The 16,109-nt window shown below is 47.0% G+C and overlaps 1 protein-coding gene across 1 annotated transcript in view; it reads left to right on the plus strand.

The window, feature by feature from the left end:
- The window catches only part of Bphl (biphenyl hydrolase like), a 35,317-nt gene that overhangs the window by 16,007 nt on the left and 3,201 nt on the right, over positions 1 to 16,109 (plus strand). The window contains exons 5-6 of the mRNA XM_051169855.1: positions 6,504 to 6,635; positions 9,750 to 9,873. Coding sequence (XP_051025812.1) covers positions 6,504 to 6,635; positions 9,750 to 9,873 — 256 coding nt within the window. The remainder of the gene's footprint in view (positions 1 to 6,503; positions 6,636 to 9,749; positions 9,874 to 16,109) is intronic.

Below are 16,109 nucleotides of genomic sequence, written 5' to 3' on the forward strand. Positions count from 1 at the left end.
GCCCTTCTCTGTCTTCTCCTGGCTTCCGAGCCCCACATATTGGTCTCTTCGTTTCATTCTTCCTATCTGCTTGCCATACAGATACCTCCATATGTCTAAAACCTGAGCTCAGTCTTTCCTCTTGGCCTATTCCTCTTGCTAAATGTCTTACCCTGGTAAATGATTCACCCGGAAGCATAGCACACACTGGGTTCGGACTGGAACACAGCCACCTATTACCTTGGCTTTGCTTTCTGTAGCTTCACTCAGCTATGATCCGAAATCTTTCATGGAAAATTCCAGAGAAATCAATCATTAAGCTTTAAATTGTGTGCCACAGTGAGAAGAATCCTGAAATATTCTGCCACACCTGGCGCAGCTGTATTACACCCAGATAACAAACCATTCCTGCGTTCTGCGTGTGCTTGGTTTACTTAAACACTTCACACGATGTGGAGCGATGCTGGCAGTCCCACTACAGTGTATTCTGGTTGTTCTGGCTTCCGGTAGTTATTACCATCTCTTTCACTGAGCCTACTTAGCAATAAATGTCATCATGGAAGAGCACCGCATTGTAAAGTTCAGAGCTCAGCGGCTTCAAGAAACCAGGAGTCCTGGCAGCGTTTCTTGTGACAGGGACAGGTTCTGTGCCATGGATTCCGTCTGCAAGGTCTTGGCTGTAAGGCTCTTAAGATGAAAGCCGTATTCCGACTGTCTTCGTTGTTTTTCTGACACCATGACCAAGGCAACTTATAGGAGAATGTGTTTAATTTGGGGCTCAGGGTTCCAGAGGGTTCCAGTTCACAACCACCATGGCGAGGAGCATGGCAGCAGGCAGGCAGGCATGGTGCTGGAGCAGTTGCTGAGAGCTCACATCTGGCGCGGAGCATGGCAGCAGGCAGGCAGGCATGGTGCTGGAGCAGTAGCTGAGAGCTCACATCTGGCGAGGAGCATGGCAGCAGGCAGGCAGGCATGGTGCTGGAGCAGTAGCTGAGAGCTCACATCTGGCGAGGAGCATGGCAGCAGGCAGGCAGGCATGGTGCTGGAGCAGTAGCTGAGAGCTCACATCTGGCGAGGAGCATGGCAGCAGGCAGGCAGGCATGGTGCTGGAGCAGTAGCTGAGAACTCACATCTGGCGAGGAGCATGGCATCAGGCAGGCAGGCATGGTGCTGGAGCAGTTGCTGAGAGCTCACATCTGGTCCAGAAGCAGGAGGCACAAAGAGCTAACTGGGAATAGCATGAGCTTGTGAAACATCAAAGCCACCCCAAGTACACACGTCCTCCAACAAGGCCACACCCCTAATCCTTCGTAAACAGTTCCACTAGCTGGTGACTAAGTGTTCAAATATATGAGTTTTTAGGGCCTGTTCTCATTCAAACCATCACATTATCCAAGTTTATATTGGTGGGGACAGGCACTTAGTAGACTTTCTTGGTGCTTACTGAATTAACTTAATTAGTTTTCATTATGGTTATAGTGTTTAACATGGATCTTACATTCTAAAAGGAAGAGAGGGGACACATCAGTTTTTTTGGGATCCAAATTCTGTTTTGAATCAACAAACAGTTCGATTCAATTGGTTATTCTGGGCATTCTTCTATGAAACATAATTACTAATTTTGGGTAGTTATTATGCTTTGGGACAGAAATGGCTCCCTCTTTAAATAAATTAACGGAAGTAAATATATAAATGCAAAATGATCTTTCTGAGCACGTTTTCCATGCCAAGCACTGTTATCAGCAAGTTTCATGTAGTTGCTTACTCTTTATTTCAGAGTGTTAATATAACTCATATTTTCTGATGAGGAAATGAGCACAGAGAGGTTAAGTAACTTACCTAGTTTCACACAACAGTAAGTCTAGGAGCTGGGACTCCTACCCGCTCAGTCTGACTTCCAAGCCTCTGCTTCAAGCACTGTTGGTAAGACCTCTGGCTTCCCCTGCAGCAGCTACATTTCCCTGCCCTGAGATCTTGTGCCTCCTCATCTGGGATCCTGAAGACTCACGCAGATCTGACATTCTCACAGACACCTTTCATTCCAAAGATCTACGTAAAGCTAGTGTATTAAAGGGCCTCGCGCTGTTCCCTCAGCAGTCCATGTGCTTCAGCAGGGGACACTGTGCTGAGCTCTGGGTTCTCAAAAGTTCTCAGCCTTCACGTCATAAGGAACTTGTTTTTCCTCATTGGTTTTTAAAAATATAATATTTAGTCATTATAATTCAGCTCTTCTGGCATAACTGAACTATGTTGTCTGTGGGCCTGCTGGAGCCTCCCAGACAGATGCTGCTGGCATCCTTGCTTCATCCCAACTCACCCTGCCTCTCCCCAGCTCCTCCCTGTGCTCCCCCTGCCTCTCCCCAGCTCCTCCCTGTGCTCACCCTGCCTCTCCCCAGCTCCTCCCTGTGCTCACCCTGCCTCTCCCCAGCTCCTCCGTGTGCTCACCCAGCCTCTCCCCAGCTCCTCCGTGTGCTCACCCTGCCTCTCCCCAGCTCCTCCGTGTGCTCACCCAGCCTCTCCCCAGCTCCTCCGTGTGCTCACCCTGCCTCTCCCCAGCTCCTCCCTGTGCTCCCCCTGCCTCTCCCCAGCTCCTGCCTGTGCTCACCCTGCCTCTCCCCAGCTCCTGCCTGTGCTCACCCTGCCTCTCCCCAGCTCCTCCCTGTGCTCACCCTGCCTCTCCCCAGCTCCTCCCTGTGCTCCATCCCAGCTCCTCTGTGTGCTCCCTCTGCCTATCCCCAGCTCCTCTGTGTGCTCCCTCTGCCTCTCCCCGGCTCCTCCGTGTGCTCCCTCTGCCTCTCCCCAGCTCCTCCGTGTGCTCCCTCTGCCTCTCCCCGGCTCCTCCGTGTGCTCCCTCTGCCTCTCCCCAGCTCCTCCGTGTGCTCCCTCTGCCTCTCCCCAGCTCCTCCGTGTGCTCCCTCTGCCTCTCCCCAGCTCCTCCGTGTGCTCCCTCTGCCTCTCCCCAGCTCCTCCGTCTGCTCATCCTGCCTCTCCCCAGCTCCTCCATGTGCTCCATCCCAGCTCACCCTGCCTCCCCTCATTGAGCTTTGGTCACATAGGCTTATGCTCTCAAGCAACATAGATTTGTCACCAGGCCACACAACGTGATTTCTAGTATGCACTGCCTTCCCTGCCTTCCCTTCCTGTCCACCGCACTGCGAAGACTCTCTCATGGTGCCTCTTGGGGCTGTGGTGCCCTGGTTTCCACCCATGGGTTATATTTACAGATGCTGTGGGGCAAATCTGCCAGTTAGTTTGTGCACTCGGTTATCCGTGGACGGTTGGTTTACCTCATGTTGGTGGAGACACTTCTACCATCCCCAGTGGATGAAACTGATGACTTGTGGCTTCACAGACCATATGACAAGTGACAGCTTGTCACTCTTGCCTGGAAACAGTGAGCATGAACTCAGATTGGCCTTGGCTCCTCTTACTGATCACACACACACACACACACACACACACACACACACACACACACACACACACACACTGCCGACTCACCCTCCCTTCTTGCCCTTGTTGTCAGAGTTTGCTGTTTCTCTTATGGATTCACTCACACATATTCACTAGTTACTATGGCTGTTAAGGCACGAGAATTGTATTTTGTGGGTCTGGGGAGAAAGCTCAGTTGGTAAAGTTTTTGCGACGCCAGCATGAGACCCTAACTTCTAGTCCCAGTACCCATGTGAAAGGCTGAGTGTAGTGGTGCATCCTTAGTGCTGTAAAAGCAGACAGGCCTCCCTCACCAGCCAGCCTAGCCTAACCTATGAGCCCTGTCTCATAAAACAAGGGAGACAGTGTATGAGAAAGAATGACACGCAGTGCTGTCCTCTGGCCTTCATGTGCACATGTCCACAAACATACAATCCCTTCACACACACACACACACACTTTTTTTTTAAATTTTATGTGTGTGAGTGTTGTGCATCTATGCGTGTCTCCATGTGCATGCCTGGTGCCCACAGGGAACAGAAGAGGTAGCATGTCCCTTGGAACTGGAATTACAGATGGTTGTGAGCTGTGCCATGTGGGTGCTGGGAGTAGAAGCTGGGTCCTCTGGAAGAACTGCTGATACTCTTAACCACTAAGCCCCCAGAGAAGAATTTTTAAAAATAATTATATTTCATGGAAGACAGGGTTGTTCTACTGCAAGATGGCCCCTCACAGCGTGTGGTCTGCCAGGCAGTCCGCAGTGTAGGTGCCCACATTCAATTTTTAAGTTGTTGTTGTTGTTGCTGCTGCTGTTGTTGTTGCTATTGTTGCTGCTGCTGCTGCTGTTGTTGTTGTATTTGGGGGACTAGGAGATGTGCCAGGGGTTTTACCATTGCACCCCTCCTCCCCCAGGCCTTCTTCACATCTTGCTAGCTTCTTTCATTTTCCCTGCTTTCCCAACTCCCCTTTCCTTATTCTGAAATCTTCCTCTTCCTGATATTTCCCTCTTGCTTTTTTAACCCACCTGACCACACCCCTCCCTGAAGTCTTTTGTCTGTTTGCCAAACAGTTCAACCATTCTAGTTTCTGCAGTCAACGCACCCTGGCTTCCCTTTGGATATCTAGACCAGTCTTCAGAGGCAGAGGCAGGCACCTCTTCAGAAGGCAGTATAGCTGTAAATTACAATGATTTCCTCGCTTGGGTATGTCCATTCACCCAGGATACCTTGAGAGCATGCCAGGTGCTAGGCACTGTCAGTACTCTGCAGAAATTACCATCTGACATCAGTGTGTGGTACTGATGTCACCTGACCTTTCTGGTGTGTCTTTTGACAGGGCATGTGCTAAACACTTTCGTACACAGCATTTACTACGGTCAGGAGCACCAGAATCTTGACCATAGTGCTTAAGGAAATACAGAAAAGATCAGGCTGAGTAAATCACATTTGTTGCATTATTTTAAAGGTAGAAGTTAGTTAGCCAGGCACATGCCTATAATCCCAGCACTCAGGAGACAGAGGCAGGTGGATTGCTATGAATTCGAGGCCAGCCTGGCCTACAAAATGAGTCCAGGACAGTCAAGGCTACACAGAGAAACTCAGGGGGGGGGGAGTAGAGGTTATGAATTAATTACCTATAATATAGTTTAGACTTAGTAGTTATCTCTACAACCTATTTCTTCAACAGAACAACTTACATGGACCATTTGTTTGTTTCTCAATGTACCAGAAAAACTTCTCTAAAAAGCTGGCCCTTCCCTGCATCTGTGGCTCAATCAACCATGGCCAAAAATGTTTGAAAAATACATTACCTCTGCTTTGAACATATACAGACTTTTTGGGTCATGATTTCCCTAAATAATATAGTATAATTCCTATATAGCATTTAAATTACATGAGTTGAAATTAAATAATGTAGAGCTGGTTTAAGTATGTGGGAGGAGCTGTGCACATTCTCTACCATTTTGCGTCATGGGCTGGAGCATCCAGAGGGTCTGGAGCCCACAGGGGTTCCTAGAAACAGTTTCCCCCTATGCTGTGTGGCAAAACAGTTCCTGGGGAGATGCAATACACAGGTCTCCTCACCCCAGATGCAGATTCCATGACAGACCAAAGTATGGACACCACTAAAGTCCAGCCTGGTGAACCATGAGCTTTATACCAATCTATCACTTTCCAAGGGACAGAAATGACGCCAAGACAACTGCATCACCAGAGTCCTCCCCAGTATGGGTGACCACTCACAAAGCTGGGGACCTGGAACACACTGCACAGCCCATGGGTAATTCAACAGGTTGGGAAGTGTCCTTTCCAAGCACCTCAGTTGGTTCAAATCTCTTCCATGTAATTGGGCTGGTTTCTGCTCCTTGTAGGCAGCTGGTCTAGTCTCAGAGTCTTTTTTTGCAGCTTTTCTCTGAGGTTCTTCTTTGCAGCTTAGCTTTCATTATAGTCTGAAGTGGACTCTTCGCTTTTATTGCTTACTCTAGCAAGTAGGCGCCTGGTGAATCTGATCAGTTTCAGGGACTTCCTGAAGGTAGTTTGAATAGTTTACCTTCCTGCTTAAGGAGCTTTCTACAGGATGTAATGCTTCAATCTTGGAAGAAACTGTTATACAAACACCCTGGGAACCAAAAGTGATTCTCACTCCAGAGACACTAGTTAGATAAATGTTTCCTTTTACTATCTTTAGCAGAAAACATTCAACTCAGGTCTGATTTCATTCACTCACTAATGATTTATCATGTTATTCCAGTGCAGGTCCAGCCTAAAGCAAAACCCTTGCACCTGGCATGCATCCCTAGGGGAAGACGGACAATCAGGAACAAGGCAGAAAGCCCTCCAAAGTGGCCATAAGTGCTAAGCGGGGCAGATGGAAAGGAAAAGTCACAGAGGGCATGTGGGTGGGGGTGAGGCTCTCTAACATCTGAATAGGGACCTAGAGGATGTGAGTGAGCCAGGTAGGTACTGGGAAAGATCTTCCCAGCAGGTGTGACAGTGAACATGATGCCCACAGGTGGCCTAGGCTGAGGTTACTTCCAGAAAATACTTTAGTGTGAGACTAGACTCATTCCGGTCCACACTTTGGTTTTCCAGGTATCCGAGATGTTTCTAAATGGAGTGAGAAGGCAAGGAAACCTCTGGAAGCCCTATATGGATATGACTACCTTGCCAAAACCTGTGAGAAGTGGGTGGATGGCATAAGCCAGTTTAGGCATCTGCCGGATGGTACGTTGCATGGACTAATGGTTCCTTTGCTAATTGCAGGGCTTGAATTCCTCCCTGGGTTTTCCAGCATTCCTCCATGATGAATAAACGCAGCCATTATCCTCACACTGTTATTGTGTGGACAGAGGCTGGTTATCATACACCATATGAGTCCTCGTATAATAAGTGTAAAGGCCAGACAGGACCATGTGAAAAAAGGTTCACGTTGACACTTTTACAGCATTCGTTTTCCTTCAAGTCCTTTGCATGTGTGGCTGCAGAAACCTCCATCTCTAATTGAAGAGGAGGTCATTAGAAAGAGAGCCACCATAGAGAGTTTTATCCCCTGTCTGCATGGGTCTACCTGGGACTCATTTTACTTCTAGGACAAGACAGGAAGAAATCTCTGCTTCCATGGTCTGCAGCCCCAGCAGAGCCAGGGGGTGGCGGTGGGGGTGGGGTAGGGGAGACTGTTCAGTTCTCTTTCCAGCTTCAGAACCAGGTGATAGAACCTTAGCTGTGGACAAATATCTCCTTTTGTTTATCTGAAAAATTAATAAGATTTCCAGCAAGAATTAACTTCTTTAAGTTTATACATAGCTCTGTGTTTAGTCAGCTTTCTGTCACTGTGTCAAACACCTGAGACAATCAGCTTACTGAGAAGGAAAATGTATTGTGACTTAGTTCTTTCTGGTCCATGACTGCCTTTAAGGCTGGTGGTGCCGTGAATCCTGAGAGGAAAGCTTGGTAAGGCAAAGATGAGAAAGAGGAATAAGCTGGACCTATGCACTTTCACTAGGCCCCACCTCTTGAAGGTTCCACCACCTCCCGTCTGCTCCATCTGCTCCGCAGGAGGGAACACGCTCTACATGAGAGCCTGTGGGGAACGCTAAGATCCAAACTGCTGCAAACTACGTGGAATCACTCTAGTTCCCCCTTTCTTCTTTTCATTTTTGTAATTGTTGCAAGAATAGAATAGCTAAGATTTAAGCCTGGAGACATTCAGTTACAGAATGCTTGTGTCTGAAGGGGCAGTTTAATCTATTAGGTAATCCTTTCCAGCATGAAGCATCTGTAACGTCAAAGCTTTTGCAATGAAAGGAGCTTTGGAAATGTCACATGTCTGGTTTATGTTCAAAAGAGCAAATCCACACCTTACAGTGGTCCTGTTGAAATGCAGTTTCCATGCATAGTAATAAATCTTTAAAACATGTTTCTTTGCACCTTAAAACAATGGAGGGGGTGTTCTTAAAAAAACAAGCAAACAAACAAAACCAGAACAATATGAGACAGTTCCCCATGAAAGGGTAATGCTTGGTGCAAGAAGGCAATGAAGAGATGGAAATAGTGTTAAATGGACAATTCAGAAGCACATTGGGATGCAGAGAATCCAATATGGAAATCACCTGACAGCGGGATGCAGTTCATCTCCCGGCTGTATTCCCTGACTTGACAGGAGTCTTTGGTTCGTGGCTGTGTGCGCAGGTTTACAGATACTTGGTCCAGCATGGGTGATTGCACAGGGTGGAGTCACCTAGCCTGAGTTTGAGGTCTTAGCTTGCCAGGATGGCTTTGAGCAGTGACTCGGTTTCTGAAGAACATACTACTGCCTACTCCTAGAGGTTCTGTGGGGACTAAGTGGAATAATACACACATGGCTATGGTAGCATGCTACAACTAGTTATCATGAAAGTGCTATCACTGTTATAGTTTTTTAAAAAGCACCCAATTTATAAATGTCTGTTGGCACCGAATGAGTTAAACTGTTTGTGCTAGCCTGGCATGGTGGTATGTGCTTTCAATCACAGCACTTCAGAGGCAAAGACAGATGAATCTGTGAGTTTAGAGCCAGACATGGTGAGTACCAGTCCAGCAAGACCCTGTCTCAAAAAAAAACAGAACAAAACAAAACAAACAAACAAACAGAAACAAAACCAAAAAGGGTAAGTGCTGTAAGCATTAACAGTTCCTGCCACCGCAAGCAGTTGTAGAGCCGGCATCATCAATATCACCTCATACAGCTGGCAGGTGTATGCTGCCCAGTAACTGAGGAGGAGAGCTTCAGAGACCCAGTCAACTGGTCACTCTCCCTTGGTGGAGAACAACCCCCAGCCAAAAAGAAGGGCAGAGGCCTGGTGCCCAGTGGGTAGTGTCTCATGCACTGGATCCCAGCCAGCTCAGTGCTATAACACAGGCAGAGATGGGAGGGGAGTGAAGGAAGGAGCTAGTGGCATGGATACCCAGAACCTTCGAAACAGCTGACCATATGTGTAGCCTCGAAACAGCCACGGCAACTGTGATTATTGCTGCTTGAGACGGAAGCTGTAGCTGGCAAGGAGCCACCAAGATGTGGTCGTCAGGAGAGCCATTAAGGCACAAGCACGGAGGAGTAGCTTGCATCCTATGTCAGGATGACTTCAGTGTGAAGTCTCCACACCAAGGACTGGCTAGGCTTTAGCCATTGAGACACAATCTCAAGGGAAAAGGCTTCAAATGCCAGCTATCATCCATGTGACTGACAGGCCATCTCTTTGTAATATAAGACTTGTGGAGGTTTTGCTTGCTTATTTGATTTTTCTATCATTTTACATGAATAATGAATTTGACTCAGGAAAAACTGTTGATTTTACTAGTACAGCAGCAACTCAGACAGAGCACAGAAATAGAGGAGAGAAGCCTAAGAATGTTAAAACTGGAAGAAACTCCAGATCAAACCAGCTTCCACTGACAGGGAAGCCAAAATGCAGAGGGACGTGAGTGTCCGCAGATTTAAAAAACACCTAAGACAATAGAAAAGCCATACCTTGGCTTGTTCTGGACAGTCCAGCCCATGAGCATATGGTCATATTGCTTTGTGTCTGTGGTGAGGCAGCCAGTCACTTCCCAAGTCAGAGAACAGAAAGTAAGAAAGGGTAGGCTAAGGTTTCACAATCTGCTTTAAGTGCATGTCCCCCATGACTAAGGATGTCTCACAAGGCCACATCCTGAGGCCCTCACCACTTCCTAATGGCGCCTCTCTGGAGATGAAGCCTTTGGTGCCTTTGGGAAGCATTAAGGTCCAAAGTCTCTGCAGAGTTCCCCTTCGTCCCCGCAGAGTGGCTGTGCTAAGGCTGTTCCCTGTGCTCTTCATCTTAGGTAACATCTGCCGCCACTTGCTGCCCCTGGTCCAGTGCCCTACCCTCATCGTGCACGGGGAGAAGGACCCGTTGGTCCCACGTTTTCATGCGGACTTCCTTCTCCAGCATGTGAAAGGGTCACGGTGAGTCTTGTTACAGCTTCACAGTCCCCACGTGCTGCAAAGCCTCTGAGGAAATGAGAGAGGCCGTAGGAAGGAAAAGACGGGGGAGAAGCGGAGCTTAGGACACTTGGTCCTCATTTGGTTAGAGAGTAAGTACCACAGTGCTTAGAACCCCACAGGCACAGAGGACCTGAGCTCTGAGCTCGGTGAGGCCAGTGTGTTCCTGGGCACTGAGTTCTGTAACAAGAGCATCACTTTAGATTTGTAGCAACCACTGATAACAATTTGACATACCTGAGGATTTTTAGCTCATTTTAAAACCAAAGCAATAAGAAATACTCATAAAACCAAACCAAGAAAGCAAATTGGCCTTTGGTAGCCACCCACATACATATAGTCATATTCTGTATTCAACTCTGAAACTTTTTTCACTAAAATAATATTGTAAAACTTTACAAGTCATAACCACCTTAAGTATGTCCTCAGTGTGCCTGATTTTAATGCCTGTGAAGGGCCTGAACTGCTTAGCCCACTTAGCTTAGGTCCCTGTCCTCAAAGTCCCTGAAACCCAGAAGGAAAAGCTGTGCCCTGACAGCTCCACTGCCTGTGGGTGAATCTCCTCGGTGTGTCTTAACACTTCCCCTTGGGTTTTGGAAATAAGTGCAGGGGTTGTTTCTTATTCCACAGCAAAGTACAATTGCATAGGAATTCATATATGTAGATATATGAATTATATGCATATATTTATAATTCTTTACGTTCAAAAGCCTCTCTTCATTCTATATATTTCTTTTATATCAGTTCAACCATAAGGTGAACAAATGCAAGAATATGAGCAGGAATAGCAGCTGCATTGGGAAGAATGTAGAGTAAGTGGAGAATAAAGGTAGACGTAACATTAAAATTACACTATAGGTAAACATAGAGATTTTTATAAAAATTTAGAAGTTCATAGTAAATAAGGCATTTTCAAACTTGAGTATTATAAAAATTATAATACTAAGCCATGGTTGTGGCACAAAATTCAAATAGCTGATTTTCGTACTAATCTTCCAGATGTTACCTCGTTTTCTAAGTTTTTAAACTCCATACATTTAGAGTAAGCAATGTGATGTTCCCACATAGCATTTTATAGCTTGAAGACCTTTTACTCTTATAAAATATCTAATTACACTTCACTACAAACTTAGGGGAAACAGTTCATTTTCTTAGGTGAGAACTCAAGGCTGGTTGGTGTTATTAAGCAGTAGTTCAAGCCGTTTAGTTGGTAAAGGCTGGAAAGTCCTGAATTTTCCTAAAACAGAGTTTTTGTTGTTGTTGTTGTTGTTTTTCACCATAGCACAACTGCCTCTTATGAATGTGCCCTTAGAGAGATGGTAGGACAGCTATGTCTGGTGACCTGACATGGTCTCTGCTTTTATATACTGGCCCTCATGATAAATACAGGGACTTCCCTTCAAAAGCCAACCTCATTAAACGTCTGCCTCTGAGGAAGTTTGACCTAGGAATTCTGTCCCAAACCCATCTCCTAGCAACAGGATACATCAATATTGAAGAAAAGCATGCCCTTCCTGTACATTTGGTGGAAAATCGTTTTCTTACGTAATTATTCTTTGGAACTGACAGTTTGGAGGTAAAATGTTATTAGCAACGGATCCCTAAAAACGACCATATTTTCCACCCCTCTTACTAAAAGAGCCCTTTATTTGGGTGGGAACCTACAAGACCATGGGTGGTTTCCTTGGGAGCACAAAGAAAGAAGCTGGATTCTCGGAACAGCATGTCCCTGCTGAGCATCTGCACCATGCCTTGTGAGGCAGGACAGCAGCACGCCTCGCCAGACACTTCTAACTACGCTTAGGCGTAGTCTGCTCACCGGTTTTTACCATGAAGCACTTACTATGTAGGAGTCACACAAGGCTGCTTTTACCTTCTTGGAAGTAGACCAGCCTCCAGCCTTGTGAGTCTGACTCCTTCCGCCTCTTTTCTCCCTTCATAGGAGAGGAACCGTAGTCTCTTAAAAACAAAGAGGCCTATGTTGTGATTAGTTTTAGGCAGCTACATTCTCCCACAGAAGCTCTTGTGTAAAACTCACAATGAGGGCTGTTCTGACTGCAGCAATGAGGTGAACAGGCCCTGTCCTTGGAGTTCTCCTGGCCTGAACCTAATTTCAGGGCTCCTGTGTCGCCAGACTTCCCTCCTGGCCAACAGGCTTCTTGCCTGTCCTGTCTGACAGCCTCTGGGTGGACACTTCCCATTACAAAGCATGCAGCAGCCCCAGCAGCCATCAGGGAAATCTTGTCAAATGATAAGTGGCAGCCCTCATACTGTGGAGTTGGTGTGAACAGGCTCTTGGAGGCAGCCCGGCTGAACTGACTGGAGAGGCTGTGACTGCACAGCTAGGTCAAGCCACTGTGTGTGAACCAGCTAGCTTGGTTCTGCAGTGATATCAGAGCATCTGTGCAGCCATTGGCTTTCCATGTTCAGTTCAGAGTTCACTAAACTCCATGAAGTTCTCAACACTTTATTACAAATCAGGGTCCGTGGCATGGGAGATGATTTCGCTCAGCTGTAGGCTGATGTAAGCATTCCAAGCATGTTTAAGGTAGGTAAGAGTAAGCCATGATGTGTGGCAGTATGAATATACTGTGTGCATTTTGTTGTTGTTTTGGTTGATTAGTTGGTTGGTTTTGGCTTTTAGCTTTTGGTTTTCTAGACAGGGTTTATCTGTGTAGTCCTGGCAGTCCTGGAATTCGCTCTGAGGCCAGGCTGGCTTTGAACTGAGTGATCTGCCTCCTTCTGCCTCTGGAGTGCTGGGATTAAAGGTGTGCCCCACCACTGCCCAGCTGGTGCATTTTTTAATTTATGGTATTTTTTTTTCCTGCATTGTTGGGGATGAGGTCACTAAGCAACACCCTCAGCCTCAGTATTGTCAACACGTGGTAGCTTTATGAAGACATAATTCCATTACGACACAAACATCCATCTTCTCTCAGTTCTAGAGCCCAGGATGGGGATGTTAGCTCATAGATAAGCATTCCTCTGATCCTCTGACCCAGTTTGCTTTTCTTATAAGGACGCTAGTCATAACCAATCAGGATATGACCACATTTTTAACTAAGTCACTTTGTTAAAGATGCTGAGATTTCAGCATAGGAAGGGATGGGGCCGGGGGATGTCATTCCATGAAAGTGGTTTTTGAGGAGGCTTCAGATCTCCAGCAGCAAGCCTCCATGCGCCTCACCCACTCCTTGCCTGTCCAGTATACAATCTTTTCTGTCATGGTCCAGCACCTCCCGCCTCAGGGAAGCTTCCTTACTTGGTTACATTGTTCCTTATTCATACATTTGTTTTGTTTTTTTGAGACAGAGTTTCTCTGTGTAGCCTTGGCTGTCCTGGACTCACTTTGTAGAAGACCAGACTGGCCTGGAACTCAGAGATCTGCCTGCCTCCGCCTCCCCCAGGGCTAGGATGAAAGGCGTGCACCACCACGCCCTGCTCCTATTCATACTTTTTTAAACAGCTTTTAGTGTGTGATTTAATTTTCATCTCACTGGATAGCTCTCTCAGGATATAATCTAGCATATGTTAAAGGCTCTGTGCATGTCGGGGGAGGGAGGAGGTGGAAAGATGTGCACAGGCAGGGAGCAGTGGGCACAGAGAGGTCAGACTCTGCAGTGGTCCAGCCGCATCGTCAGGCAGGTGTGAGAGCCAGGCAAGCAAAAGAGAACAGTGGTACAATCGATGTGTACAGAATGAGTTTGCAGGTTTGTATCAGCCATGGGGAGAAGCTTAAGGAGTCTTCTCTGGAAGTGAAAGGACGCTGAGTAGCACTTGTGACATTGGGATCAAGGACAACTGGAGGGTCATTTGGCTGTGTGCCCTTGAGAATTGCACATGAGATCTCTAGCTTGTTTTCTAGTATATAAAATATAGGTGCCAGGTAGCTTCTCAACCTGACTTTCAACAGATTGAACCAGCTCTACTCATACTGGGGGGGGGGGGGTTACCTTATCCAGCCTATGGATTCAGATCTTAATGTTAGCCCCGGCACAGTCACTCACAACCACGATGATGTCTGAACAATTATCAGTATCAGGGCACCCCGAGACCCAGTCAAATTGCTATGTGGAATTAACCACGGTTATGGGGAAGAGCTGATAGACACATGGTCCTGGACACAGGCTTCTTGACCTTGGGGTGGCTTTCCTGGCGGTTATGTTAGTGGGACGGCAGGAGTGGCCATCTAGGCAGGTGGTGGGCTAGTTACTGTCTTACTGTCCTAGTCACTGGAGTCTGCTGCTTCCTTGGCTCTCTTAAGTCTACCCACCTATGTAAGGTGCCCCCCCTCCCCCAGGGCTGCTGGAGGTGGGTGAATTGGAGCATGAAGGTAGAACTAGTTCACAGCAGGTTCTGAGTTCCTTTACTCAGCCAGATAGCAAAGCGAGACCGGGTCCTGGAGGAGGAGAGGCTGATGGAAGGTACCTGCTGCAGCCTGTGCTTGTATTCCCTCATCTTGCTGAGAGCTCCCACTCCCTCATGCCCTGGTGACTTCTCCCCTAGATGGGTCCCTTAGCAGAGTAGAGCAGTCAGCTAGACTCCCCTGTAGCCACAGCGTTAACTCCAAGTAGAAATCCCCAGGGCTGAGGCCTTCTCGACTCGAAAGGAGCAGAGACTGACCCTTGCCAGGCAAATCTTAAACACAGTTTGCAAAACTTCTCTTAAGGGGAGAAATAATCTTCCAATTGGAGACTTTATGTCAGCCAACGAGTGGGAACAAATGTTCTCCCTGAGTCAGAATATTCACTAATACCCTGTGCTCAGAACCTTCCTAAGGACTTTTTCAAAATATAATATATAACAAAACAATAGCAGATACCATCACTGGGTGTGGTGGCACATGCCTGTAATCCCAGAAGTTGGGAGGCAGAGACAGATGGACCTCTATGAGTTTGAGGCCAGCCTGGTCTACAAAGGGAGTCCAGGACAGCTAAGTCTATACAGAGAAACCCTGTCTCAAAAAACAAACAAACAAACAAAACAACAACAAAACAAAAACAACCAACCAAAGAAACAAAATCAACAGCAGACATCAGTAAAATGCCTACAGACTAGTGCATGTGTCTTACCATTTTCTTTTGGCCTCAAGGGTACCATTACTACCCCCATTTTTCAGATGAAGAGTGGTGGCTCAGTTGCTGGGGCGCGGGGGTTAGGGGGCAGTGTAACTGCCAGTGCAGAGTCTGTGCTGCCTCCATAAAGCCCGTCACCCACTGATGGCCCCCACAGTTTATGTCCATCTTTCACTGCAGTTGGTAGGCTAAGGCCAGATCCCTGGGGTCTCAGCAGGTTTGGCCTCCACGCGCCATAGTAGATCATTAATCCTGCAGAGCTGGCAGAAGTGCTCCATTGAGGGTGGATTGGGAACACCACAGTGATTTAATTTTTTTTTTTCAAGCATGAGACATGATTATTAGATTTAAGAAAATAAACTTCCCCTTGAGATGTATGTTCCCTAGCCCAAAAAAATCTAGTAGGGTAAAGTCTGGGGGTGGTGCCTGCTAGTGTCACCAGTTAGAAGAAACATGCAGTTCTCACATCAAGAGATGAGGAAATGGCCTATGTTGCTGCCAATGTCCATTTTCATGATGGACATGCGCTCATCACAAAGAACCAGCTGCTCCTTTGGTTCCCAGGGAAAGCAGAAGTGCACAAATTCTCCTGGCTGAGGTATAGGTTCTTAAGATACTGAGAATTTTGCCACATTCATTCAGAGTGAAGATGCTATAGTGTGTTCATCATGGCCTTGTCATTGGACAGCCCCCACAGTTTCTTTGAAAGCTGGAAATAATGAAGTAAACACAACTGAGATGGCCGCCAGGTTTACTCCAATTTAACAGCTTCTCCTCAAGAACTGTAGAGTCTTTCTAAAGACACTACGTGCTACAGGACCCCTGCCTTACACATAGGAACTTGCACCCTGTAGGGCCCCTTCACTGCCATCTGAGCTGTGTGTTTAGTGGTTGTATTTCCTACTAATTTTCCTGGAGAACGTGATTGTTTGAAAGCCACTCAGTGAGGCATGTAAATTCTCTTGTTGTCTGTGTAAAAACTGGGTCAGCAGCAGAGTGGCTGCCTGGCCAGGTGTTTCTGCCTGGCTGTTCTGGTCCTGCTCCCAAAAGGATCCACAGTCGGCTCCACACAAAGTGAAAGGAGGATTTGCACTAAGAAAATGCATCAAGGAAAAGAGTTTTCTT

The sequence above is a fragment of the Acomys russatus genome, chromosome 3, assembly GCF_903995435.1.
Source record: "Acomys russatus chromosome 3, mAcoRus1.1, whole genome shotgun sequence".
In the NCBI taxonomy this organism is placed as follows: Eukaryota; Metazoa; Chordata; class Mammalia; order Rodentia; family Muridae; genus Acomys; species Acomys russatus.